Source organism: Neophocaena asiaeorientalis, unplaced genomic scaffold, assembly GCF_003031525.2.
Source record: "Neophocaena asiaeorientalis asiaeorientalis breed wild unplaced genomic scaffold, Neophocaena_asiaeorientalis_V1.1 scaffold238, whole genome shotgun sequence".
NCBI lineage: Eukaryota > Metazoa > Chordata > Mammalia > Artiodactyla > Phocoenidae > Neophocaena > Neophocaena asiaeorientalis.
In genome coordinates, this window is record NW_020174555.1 from 570,130 (window position 1) to 583,747 (window position 13,618).

General features: G+C 37.0%; 1 protein-coding gene across 1 annotated transcript in view; it reads right to left on the minus strand.

Moving 5' to 3' along the window:
• The window catches only part of MND1 (meiotic nuclear divisions 1), an 82,293-nt gene that overhangs the window by 21,372 nt on the left and 47,303 nt on the right, over nucleotides 1-13,618 (minus strand). Inside the window, exon 6 of the mRNA XM_024757483.1 lies at nucleotides 10,966-11,080. Within this exon, the coding sequence (XP_024613251.1) occupies nucleotides 10,966-11,080 (115 nt within the window). The remainder of the gene's footprint in view (nucleotides 1-10,965; nucleotides 11,081-13,618) is intronic.

The window sequence follows — 13,618 nt, forward strand, 5'->3', positions numbered from 1 at the left end:
GGGCACGAACCCGCGTCCTCTGCATCGGCAGGCGGACTCTCAACCACTGCGCCACCAGGGAAGCCCTCTCTTCTTTTTCTCTCTTTTTCTTTCTTGTGTGTGTGTGTGTGTGTGTGTTTATTTGTGTGTTTTCATCTGTTTGGTTTTTCTTTTACCATTTGCATTGGGGTTTTATTTCTCTGTTCATTTTCTTTTCTTTCTTTTTTTCCCTTTTCCTCTGTGCCTTGAGGCTTGCAGAGTTTTGTTACTCCAGCCAGGGGGGGGGCCTGAGCCTAAGAGGTTGGAGAGCTGAGTCTAGGATGTTGGACCACCAGAGAACTCCCGGCACCTCGGAATATTAATCGGTGAGAGTTCTCCCAGTGGTCTCCATCTCAACACTAAGACCTGGCTCCACCCAACAGCCAGCAAGCTCCAGTGCTGGATGCCTCATGCCAAAAAACTAGCAAGACAGGAACACAACCCCACCAATTAGTAGACAGCCTGCCTAAAATCATAATAAGCTTACAGACACACCAAAACACACAACCAGATGCATCACTGCCCATCAGAGGGACAAAATCCAGCTCCACCCATCAGAATGCAGGCACCAGTCTCCAGCACTAGGAAGCCTACACAAGCCACTGGACCAACCTCACCCACTGGGGGCAGACACTAGAAGTAAGAGGAACTATGACACTGCAGACTGAGGAAAGGAGAACCCAAACACAGTACGTTAAACAAAATGAGAAGACAGAGAAATATACTGCAAATGAAGGAGCAAAGTAAAAACCCAAAAGACCAAACAAATGAAGAGGAAATAGGCAGTCTATCTGAAAAAGAATTCAGAGTAATGATAGTAAAGATGATCCAAAATCTCAGAAATAAAATGAAGAAAATACAAGAAACATTTAACAAAGACCTAGAAGAACTAAAGAGCAAAAAAAACAGTGATGAACAACACAGTAACAAAAATTAAAAATACTCTAGAAGGAATCAATAGCAGAATAACTGAGGCAGAAGAATGGATAAGTGAGCTGGAAGATAGAATGGTGGAAATAACTGCCATGTAGCAGAATAAAGAAAAAACAATGAAAAGCATTGAGGACAGTCTCAGAGACTTCTAGGACAACATTAAAGGCACCAAGATTCGAATGACAGGGGTCCCAGATGAAGAAGAGAAAAAGAAAGGATCTGAGAAAATATTTGATGAGATTATAGTTGAACACTTCCCTAACATGGGAAAGGAAATAGTCAATCAAGTCCAGGAAGCGCAGAGCGTCCCACACAGGATAAACACAAGGAGAAACATGCCGAGACACATATTAATCAAACTATCAAAAATTAAATACACGACTTCCCTGGTGGCACAGTGATTAAGAATCCACCTGCCAATGCAGGGGACACGGGATTGAGCCCTGGTCGGGGAAGATCCCACATGGCGTGGAGCAGCTAAGCCCATGTGCCACAACGACTAAGCCTGCACTCCAGAGCCTGCAAGCCACAACTACTGAAGTCCATGCACCTAGAGACCATGCTCCACAACAACAGAAGCCACCACAATGAGAAGCCCTCGCACCGCAACAAAGAGTAGGCCCTGCTCGCCATAACTAGAGAAAAGCCTGCGCACAGTAACGAAGACCCAACACAGTCAAAAACTTAAAAAAAGAAAAATTAAATACAAAGAAAAAAACATTAAAAGCAGCAAGGGAAAAGCAACAAATAACATACAAGGGAATCCCCATAAGGTTATGAGCTATTTTTCAGCAGAAACTCTGCAGGCCAGAAGGGAGTTGCAGGATATATTTAAAGTGATGAAAGGAGCAGTCAAAAACTTAAAAAAAGAAAAATTAAATACAAAGAAGAAAACATTAAAAGCAGCAAGGGAAAAGCACAAATAACATACAAGGGAATCCCCATAAGGTTATGAGCTATTTTTCAGCAGAAACTCTGCAGGCCAGAAGGGAGTTGCAGGATATATTTAAAGTGATGAAAGGGAAAAAACTACAACCAAGATTACTCTACCTAGCCAGGATCTCATTCAGGTTCGACAGAGAAATCAAAAGCTTTACAGACAAGCAAAAGCTAAGAGAATTCAGCACCAGCAAACGAGCTGTACAACAAATGTTAAAGGAATTTCTCTAAGCGGGAAACACAAGAGAAGAAAAAGACCTACAAAAACAAATCCAAAACAATTAAGAAAATGGTAATAAGAACATACATATCAATAATTCAGAGTAATGATAGTAAAGATGTGAATGGATTAAATGCTCCAACCAAAAGACACAGACTGGCTGAATGGATACAAAACAAGACCCATATACATGCTGTCTATAAGAGACCCACTTCAGACCCAGGGACACATACAGACTTAAATTGAGGGGATAGAAAAATATATTCTATGCAAATGGAAATCAAAAGAAAGCTGGGGGCTTCCCTGGTGGCGCAGTGGTTGAGAGTCTGCCTGCTAATGCAGGGAACACGGGTTTGAGCCCAGATCCGGGAGGGTCCCACATGCCGCGGGGCAACTGGGCCCGTGAGCCACAGCTACTGAGCCTGCACGTCTGGAGCCTGTGCTCCACAACAAGAGAGGCCATGATGGTGAGAGGCCCGCACACTGTGATGAAGAGTGGCCCCTGCGTGCCACAACTAGAGAAAGCCCTCGCACAGAAACAAAGACCCAACACAGCAAAAATAAATTAATTAATTAATAAACTCCTACCCCCAACATCTTTAAAAAAAAAAAGAAAGCTGGAGTAGCAATACTCATATCAGATAAAATAGACTTTAAAACAAAGACTATTACAAGAGACAAAGGACACTACATAATGATCAGGGGATCAATCCAAGAAGAAGATATAACAATTGTAAATATTTATGCACCCAACATAGGAGCACCTCAATACATAAGGCAAATACTAACAGCCATAAAAGAGGAAATTGACAATAACACAATCATAGTAGGGGACTTGAACACCCCACTTTCACCAACGGACAGCTCATCCAAAATGAAAATAAATAAGGAAACACAGCTTTAAATGATACATGAAACAAGATGGACTTACTTGATATTTATAGGACATTCCATCCAAAAACAACAGAATACACTTTCTTCTCAAGTGCTCATGGAACACTCTCCAGGATAGAGCATATCTCGGGTCACAAATCAAGCCTCAGTAAATTTAAGAAAACTGAAATCGTATGAAGCATCTTTTCCGACCACAGCGTTATGAGATTAGAAATCAATTACAGGGACTTCCCTGGTAGTGCAGTGGTTAGGAATCCGCCTGCCAGGGCAGGGGACACAGATTTGGGAAGATCTCACATGCTGCGGAGCAACTAAGCCTGTGCACCACAACTACTGAGTCTGTGCTCTAGAGCTCGTGCGCCACAACTACTGAACCGTGTGCAAGAACTACTGAAGTTCCCATGCCTAGAGCCTGTGCTCTGCCACAAGAGAAGCCACCACAATGAGAAGCCCGCGCGCTGCAATGAAGAGTAGCCTCTGCTTGCTGCAGCTAGAGAAAGGCCATGTGCAGCAACAAAGACCCAATGCAGCCAAAAAAAAAAAAATCAATTACAGAACAGAAAACTGTAAAAAACACAAACACATGGGAGCAACACAACATGCTACTAAATAACCAATACTAAATAATCACTGAAGAAATCAAACAGGAAGTCAAAAAATACCTAGAAGCAAATGACAATGAAACACAACGACCTCAGACCTATGGGATGCAGCAAAAGCAGTTCTAAGAGGGAAGTTTATAGCAATACAAACCTACCTCAAAAAGCAAGAAAAATCTCAAATAAATGAAATAGAAGAAAAGAAAACAACAGTAAAGATCAATAAAACTAAAAGCAGATTCTCTGAGTAGATAAATGATAAACGTTTAGCCAGACTCATCAAGAAAAAAAGGGAGAAGACTCAAATCAATAAAATTAGAAATGAGAAAGGAGATGTTACAACAGACACTGCAGAAATACAAAGGATCATAAGAGATTACTACAAGCAACTATATGCCAACAAAATGGACAACCTGGAAGAAATGGACAAATTCTTAGAAAGGTATAACCTTCCAAGACTGAACCAGGATGAAAGAGAAAATACGAACAGACCAATCACAAGTAATGAAATTGAAATTGTGATTAAAAATCTTCCAACAAGTCAAGGACCAGATGGCTTCACAGGTGAATTCTATCAGACATTTAGAGAAGAGCTAACACCCATCCTTCTCAAACGCTTCCAAAAACATTGCAGAGGAAGGAACACTCCCAAACTCATTCTACGAGGCCACCATCACCCTGATACCGAAACCAGACAAAGCTACTACAAAAAAGAAAATTACAGACCAATATTACTGATGAATATAGATGAAAAAATCGTCATCAAAATACTAGCAAACACAATCTAACAACACATTAAAAGGATCATACACCATGATCAAGTGGGATTTATCCCAGGGATGCAAGGATTCTTTGATATATGCAAATAATCAATGGGATACAACATATTAACAAACTGAAGAATAAAAACCATATGATCATCTCAATAGATGCAGAAAAAGCTTATGACAAAATTCAAAACCGATTTATGATAAAAACTCTCCAGAAAGTGGGCATAGGGGGAACCTACCTCAACATAAAAAAGGCCATATACAACAAACACACAGCAAACATCATTCACAATGATGAAAAACTGAAAGCATTTCCTCTAAGATCAGGAACAAGACAAGGATATCCACTCTCACCACTATTATTCAACATAGTTTTGAAAGTCTTAGCCACGGCAATCAGAGAAGAAAAAGAAATAAAAGGAATACAAATTGGAAAAGAAGTAAAATGGTCACTGTTTGCAGATGACATGATACTATACATTGAAAATCCTAAAGATGCCACCAGAAAATTAGTAGGGGTAATCAATGAATTTAGTAAAGTTGCAGGATACAAAATTAATGCACGGAAATCTCTTGCATTCTTATACTCTAACAACAGAAGATCAGAAAGAGAAATTAAGGAAACAATCCCATTCACCATTGTAACAAAAAGAATAAAATACCTAGGAATAAACCTACCTACAGAGGTATAAAAGACCTGTATAAGAAAACTATAAGACACTGATGAAAGAAATCAAAGATGACACAAACAGATGGAGAGATATACCATGTTCTTGGATTGGAAGAATCAATATTGCGAAAATGACTATACTACCCAAAGCAATCTACAGATTCAGTGCAATCCCTATCAAATTACCAATGGCATTTTTCACAGAACTAGAACAAAAAAATCATAAAATTTGTATGGAGACACAAAAGACCCCGAATAGCCAAAGCAACCTTGAGGAAAAAAAAAAAATAATGGAGCTGGAGGAATCAGACACCCTGACTTCAGACTATACTACAAAGCTACAGTAATCAAGACAGTATGGTACTGGCACAAAAACAGAAATATAGATCAATGGAACAGGATAGAAAGCCCAGAAATAAACCCACTCACCTATGGTCAACTAATCTATGACAAAAGAGGCAAGGATATACAATGGAGAAAAGACAGTCTCTTCAATAAGTGGTGCTGGGAAAACTGGACAGCTACATGTAAAATAATGAAATTAGAACACTCCTTAACATAATACACAAAAATAAACTCAAAATGGATGAAAGAGCTAAATGTAAGACCAGACACTATAAAACTCTCATAGGAAAACATAGGAAGAACACTCTTTGACATAAATCATAGCAAGATCTTTTTTGACCCATCTCCTAGAGTAATGGAAATAAGAACAAAAATAAACAAATGGGACCTAATGAAACTTAAAAGCTTTTGCACAGCAAAGAAAACCATAAACAAGATGAGAAGACAACCCTCAGAATGGGAGAAAATATTTGCAAACGAATCAACAAAGGATTAATCTCCAAAATATACAAATAGCTCATGCAGCTCAATATCAAAAAAAAAAGAAACAACCCAATAAAAAATGGGTGGAAGAGCTAAGTAGACATTTCTCCAAAGAAGACATACAGATGGCCAAGAGGCACGTGAAAAGATGCTCAACATCACTAATTATCAGAGAAATGCAAATCAAAACTACAATGAGGTATCACCTCAGAATGAGGTGAATGGTCAGAATGGCCATCATCAAAAAATCTACAAACAATAAACGCTGGAGAGGGTGTGGAGAAAAGGGAACCCTCTTGCACTGTTGGTGGGAATGTAAATTGATACAGCCACTATGGAGAACAGTTTGGAGGTTCCTTAAAAAACTAAAAATAGAATTACCATATGACCCTGCAATCCCACTACTGGGCATATACCCAAAGAAAACCATAATTCAAAAAGACACACGCACCCCAATGTTCACTGCAGCACTGTTTACAATAGCCAGGTCACGGAAGCAACCTAAATGCCCATCGACAGAAGAGTGGATAAAGAAGATATGGTACGTATATACAATGGAATATTACTCAGCCATAAAAGGGAATGAAATTGGGTGATTTGTAGAAATGTGGATAGACCTAGAGACTGTCATACAGAGTGAAGTAAGTCAGAAAGAGAAAAACAAATACAGCATATTAATGCATACATGTGGAATTTAGAAAAATGAACTGGTTTGCAAGACAGAAACAGAGATACAGACATAGAGAAGAAACATATGGACAGCAAGTGGGGAAAGGGTGGGCGGGATGAATTTGGAGATTGGGATTGACATATATACACTAATATGTATAAAATAGATAACTAATGAGAACCTGCTGTATAGCACAGGGAACTCCACTTCGCTATACAGTAGAACCTAACAACACTGTAAAACAACTATACCCCAATTTTAAAAATTAAAATAAATAAAGAAAGAAAAACAATAATCTCATTGGGGAAAGGGGATTTGGGATGAGTCAAGTTAAAACCTAAAACGTTCTCTAGATTTAGCGATAAGGAGATTACTGCCATTTACTACTTACATATCTAAATTTCTTGAATCTGTGGGTTTATAGTTTTTATCAAATTTGGAAAAAATTTAGCCTTATTTCTTTTGATATGTATTTCTTCAGATATTTTTCTGGCCTGAAACACCCCTGCTCTGCCCCCATCCCCAACATACACTCCTTTTGGGACTCTAATTACACATATATTGGGGTCACTGAAGTTGTCTTATATCTCATGGATGCTATTTTTCATTAAGAAAATTTTTTTTTCCCTGAGTTTCATTTTGGATAGTTTCTGTTGCCATGTCTTTAAATATACTAATCTTTTCTTCTGTGGAAGTTTAATCTGTTGTTAATCCAATTCAGTGTATTTTTCTTTTCAGACACTGTATTGTTCATCTCCAAAAGTTTGACTTGGGTCTTTTTTATATCTTCAATGTTTCTACTTAACTTTTTTTTTTCTCTACTTTACTTTTTGAACATATAGCATACATTTATAATAATTATTAATGTTATGGTCTTCTAATTCTACTATCTGTGTCAATTCTGGGTTAGTTTGATTGGAGGATTATTCTTCTCACTAACAATTATGTTTTTCCTACTTCTATGCATGCCTGGTAATCTTTCATTGTATGCCAGAGATTATGAAGTTTACCTCCTGGGTGCTAGATATTTTTGTACTCCTATAAATATTATTGAGCTTTGTTCTGGAATGCATTTAAGTTATTTTACAGTAGTTTGTTGCCTTCAAGACTTGCTCTTATGGTTTGTTAGGGGGGTTGACAGCAGAGCTCAGTCTAGGGCTACTACCTTCTATTGAAGCAAGACCTTCTTGAGTACTCTACTCAATGCCTTGTGAATTATAAATTTTTCTAATCTGGCTGGTGAGAATAGACACATTCCTGGTCCTGTGTGAGTGCCTGGCACTGTTTCTTCTAGTCCTTTGAGATGGTTCTTTCCCTAGTTTTGGTTAGTTTCCTCATATGTGTGCACAGAATACTTGAAAGGAACCCTCTCTAGATACCCAAGGTTCTCTTTCTGTGTTACCCCCTCCTCTCTAGTATGGTATCCTGTGAACTCTATCCACGTTGGTCTCCCTGATTCTCAGTTCCACCTCCTTGACTCAGGGAGTCTGTAGGTCTCTGCCTAGGTTGTTCTTCCTTGTGTTGCAGCCAGGAAACTCTCTCAACAAAATAAGCTGGGACAATTGTAAGGCTTACTTTGTTTCCTTTTTCTAGGAATTGCTTCCCTTTGCTGTCTGATGTCAAGTATCTTGAAAATCATTATTCCATATATTATGTTTGTTTTTGTTCTTATGTGGGAGGATAAATTCAGTACATTACTACTGTATCTTGGCTGAAAGTCAAAGTGCCACATTTGAATAAACTTCTGTTAGCTGTTCTGAATTTTAAAAGCAGAGGACAGGACATCACTGTATAAAAGTATGAATTAAAGTTAGTCTAAAAATCCTTTCTATAGGTATACAGGCTCTGACAGTTGTTTTTTCTTCTGATTGTAGTTCCATAGCTTTCCATAGAAAAAGAAATCCTACCGTCACATCTAAAATATACTTATGAAATAATGTAATTATTCTACATATCTACTGTCTATTAAATATGCTGTAATTTTCTATAATTATGTATTCTATAAAAATAGATGATTTTTTAATGGAATTAAAAAGTAATAGCACAAAGCCAGGAAGGAAGGAAGGACTCTTATCCTCTCATTCCCCTATTAAGATAAAAAATGTACAATGTGAAAATTTCAAAAATTCACATATGTGTAATAGATTCATGATTATAAATTCTATAAGGCCCAAATACAGATCCATCTTATGTGGATGCATAAATATTAAAAGATAATCTAAATGTGATGTTGATGAAGAAACATAAAGTCTCTTAATTCACTGTAAACCAGAAAACTTTCTGCTCATTCACTTAGACCTCATACCCTGATTATTACTCATTCACATTGGTGTGTTTTCCTTTGGTTGAGAAATAAATTACCAAACTGTTAAATTTAAGGGTAAAGATGGAGAGCAGAATTCAGGCAACCAGTGTAAAATTATAGTTGCAACTTCTATCTCAACTATGCTATTCTACTCTCCAGAAAACACACCATCCTTAACATACTTGAAACGCCTTCCTTCAAGTTTTATTACCTTTCTAAGAGGTGATGCACTTGCCAAAATTGCTGCATGATTCAGAGGTACAAGGAATATCAACATCTCAAGTTACATGCTTGAAATGAGTTTTCCCACTTCGTGAATTAGTCTGGCATAATTCTTTACCCCTAGTGATTTTCTGTACCTCAAGATGATCCACTGGCTTAGGATCACAATCAGTATATTTCAGAATAGTTTTTAAGTCTAAAGAAGAGTTTTTAGTCATTTCTGTGTGGACAGATATCATCAAATTGTGAAAAGGACTAAAAAATGAGAGGTCACAAGTGGAGGTGGTATCAGTCAGGGTCATCTGCCCAGGGAAAGAGCTGTGGCAATACAATGGGGACCACAAAGTGAAAAAGCAGAAGCCTTCACTGGGTATGGCTAAGAGCTATGGGTCCCTAGACAGAAAAGGGAATGAGGTGGGTAAGCAAAGAGTTGGTACTTCAAGAAAAAAGTCCAAGAATTACACAAAACTAAAATCAGGAAGGAAGGTAGAACCAAGTAAAAGTGATAAATGAAAGATCATATTTGGTTACTGTGAAAACAGAATTTCCATGATCAACTGCTGGAGAGCATAGCTATGCTGATCCGGAAAATAAACCACCTGAAGGTATTAAAAATCTGGTAAGAAAACTGTTCTTAAAATGCTCTTTCACAAGAAAATGCTCTAGATAGGATACACACCATTTGATGTCCTCTTTAACAAGCAGTCTGTGTCTTCTTTTAAAGGTGAATCATGAGCAGCCCTCACTTCCTAGTAGTGAACTCCTAACTTGTCTCCTGCTGCTTTGATGTGCTTGTGTTCACTGAGGGTCACTTGATATTAGTTAAAACTTTAAAACAGATTAAAGTGCTTAATTTTGTAGCACATTCGGTTAGTACTTTCTTCTGAGGGAAGATGATAAATGAAATGAATCCATGGGCAGCACGAAAGAGCTCCCCAAGTACTTAATTCACAGAAAATGACTGGCTCAGAGGGTTCTTCTGCCTCCACTTTGCTTTGAAAATCACCCTGGGTAATCAGCTGAACCAGGGCTACTACATATTGTCTAGGCCGTGCATGGACTACATGTACTTGCATGGCATCTCCTGGAGTCTTGCAAAGCAGAACCTGTCTCTAAAATTAAGTTTAACTTTAGATTATACTAATTGAACTGCTTAAAATTTTTTTTAATTATAAAGAATACCATCAAACTTAATTGTAACCAAACTATTCTCAGGTTAATTTAAAAATATTTTCAATTTCTCTCAAAGTCTTCAATCACATACTATAATATCAGTTTTTCTAGATGTTTCACTTGATAAAGTTTCTTAAATGAAAAGACAGGCTAAAACAGAAAAATGAGAAAAGTGATGCATACTTTTCTAAGCAATTAACTGCAGTATCTTTCATTTCCTCAAATATTCAAAATTCTATCTTTACATAAATATAAAAAATATACTGAAAATGAAGCTTTGGGGACTCTGTTTTAAAAGTAAGGAAAAACATCATTGGAATATTTAAAAGGCAAGTCAACACACAGACTACTTTTCTGCAGCTTGTAAACTCGTATTTTTTGGTATTACTTTTCCTAGAAGATAATGGTGGATTTCTTTCCGGAGTCAAGGTACTTGAGGCCAACTTAACTCCTTCTCTGACTTCTCAGTTTCCTAAGCCTATATTTTATGTCTTTACCCTTCTACCCCACCAACCGTCCTTATTCTTGAGATGCTCATAATTTCAAAGTTGTCACTGTTCAGTGCTTTAACATTAAGGCTCCTTAATGCAAATATTAATGCAATAGTAATATTATTAAGGGTTTTATTTTCTCATATACGTGGAGAATGGTTATCAGGCAACCAGAAGTATAAAGTATCTTTGTTAGCAAAGTTAAAAACCCTCAAGGTGTAATACAAACTTACGTATTTCTTCCACAACTTGCGGGTCACATTCTTTGTATTTTTCTACTTCGGCCTTTAGCTGTTCCCTTTGGTCTCGAAGTGAAGAAAGCTCTTTTGCTAGCAAGGTTCGCTCTTCCTGTATTCAAAATAACATTATGTACAATTAAGACAAACAATATGCCATAAGTTTATACATTTTATAAACATTTTATTTTCTCATAACTGATACGCGTTAGGTTTTGACGATATTATATATACATATACATATATATTCACAGTGTAAGAACGAACTCAATTCTCATTTTTCTCTGCAATCTCAATTATCTTATATAAATGTTAACTGAATGGAAATTAATATGTAGAATGGAAGCTCATAAACAGATTAGAGGTTACCAACTATGTCTGAACTCAAAAGAGGACTGTCATTACATTAGGAAAAAAATTATACCACTTCTTGGGTAGTTTCGCAAGATTGTATCTATATATATGTAAGTAATATTTTATGGCAACATCAATCATTATAAAATTTTCCTTGAAAGTGTTCTAGATAATTTTCCAGACTTCAAGGATGATTAACCTTTAAAAATATCAGAAATAACAGAACTGTAGCTTGTGACCTCCTATCACTTTCCTTTAAAGTTAAACCAGAATAAAGCTTTTACACAAAATGATCCAATAAACACCATTTGAAATTTCTAGCCATAGTTTTCACTAACAGGTAGAAGTAATAGTGCTATCGGTATTCAGTTCATATGTGTGAAAAATAAGTCCAAATAAAAACCAAATACTGGAAAAGGTTATGGTACAGAATTATAGGAAAAGTCTGAGGCAAAACCAAATAAGAGTTCAAACTGCCTGATGGGACTTGTTTAAGGTTCCTTGCTAGCTTGTATTTTTGTACTTGTATTTTTCTACTTTTGCCTTAAGCTATTCTTCTCGGTTCCAAGTAAAGAAAGCTACTTTTGCTAGCAGTTATATAACAGAATGCATGTACAGACCTCTGAAGTAGCAGAGTCCAACAGAACTGTGCAATGACAGAAATGTTCTAGATTAGTCTTCTCCAATGCAGGAAACTACACAGGGATACTACATAGGGATACTGAGTACGTGAAATGTGACTGTTACTGAGAAACTGAATTTAATCGTATTTAATTTTAATTCAAATGTAAATTGTTACATATGATTAGTGTATACCACATTAGCATAGCGTAGGAGAGACTGAAAATTAACTGCAATATAAGATGATCACTATTTGCTATTAACACCCAAATTATACATACTCCACAATGAAAAGCAAGAGGAGAAAAAGCTAATGAAGACAGGAGAAGCAGGGTGGTGACTATCTGTGTGGATGCAATGACAGCTCTCCAGATACCCTGAGTTGGGAGCCTGGTTATTAGCACCAAGACCTTTGCCAAATTGCTTAACCTTTTTGTGCTTTCAGTTCCTCAAATGTAAAAATGAATATAGTAATAGTAGCTACCTCCTTAGACTGTTGGCAGGATTCAATACAGAAAATGCGTTTGGAACAGTACCTGCCTGGCTCATAGTAAGCAGAATATATATGTTAGCTATTTCTTTTTCTTCATTACCATCATCAGCAGTATCATCATCACCATGAATAATATCTAGTAGATAGAAAAAGCTTTCAGATATTTCTGAAAACTCGTGACTAGTGAACACAGGATGAACACAAGAGTTCATCTTTCTCAGGAGTCTTTCTGAACTCCTATAATCTTCTGATAGCTGTAGGTACCAACTGGGTTTGCTAGTAGGTTTTTTTCCTAGTTTCAGTGGTTACAGTGGACTGGGTAACCTTCAGCAGACTGGCTGACTACTTTGTGGCATGAACATGTCACCATTAGTTGAAGGTGCTTCTACAAGTTATTGCCAAATCAAAGGAAAAAAACAGGATCAAATAAAGAAGTGGTAATTGCTGTCAACTGAAGAAGAAATAAAACAGTTTCAGGTTATATCCAGAACTTACCTTCCCTTAAATATTCTTCAGCAATTACCATTCTCCAATTCCTATCTGTCACCGTCCTGACTATTCACATGAAAGAATGTATGTAAAATAACTCTGAAAAGCATAAAGCCATGTAAACCTGTGATGTATTCTTTTCTATTGGGTTGGCCAAAAAGTTCGTTTGGGTTTTTCTGTAAGATGTTACAGAAAAACCCAAACGAACTTTTTGGCCAACCCAATACAATGTGACAAGTTTTTGAGTCTCTTTCACAAGTTGTACAAATAAAGGTTGAGATGAAATGCTTAGAGGTTCATGTTGATCTTCAACATTTTTTCAAGTCATAAGTCCATACCTGAGATAATGGTAAAACTAAAAAGTAAAGTGAATTTTAAAAAACCCCTAACACTTTTTAAAATAAAATAGTAGGTCAAAATTCATGTAAATAATTTAGAAATATTACAAGGCCATGAAAACACTGTATTGATAGTTTTCTTTCTTTTTTTAGATCGATCGATCTATCTATCTATCTATCTATCTATCTATCTATCTATCTATCTATCTATCTATCTATGGCTGCATTGGGTCTTTGTTGCTGTGCCTGGGCTTCCTCTAGTTGCCGCGAGCGGGGGCTGCTCTTCATTGTGGTGTGCTCATTGCAGTGGCTTCTCTTGTTGCAGAGCATGGGCTCTAGACATGTGGGTTTCAGT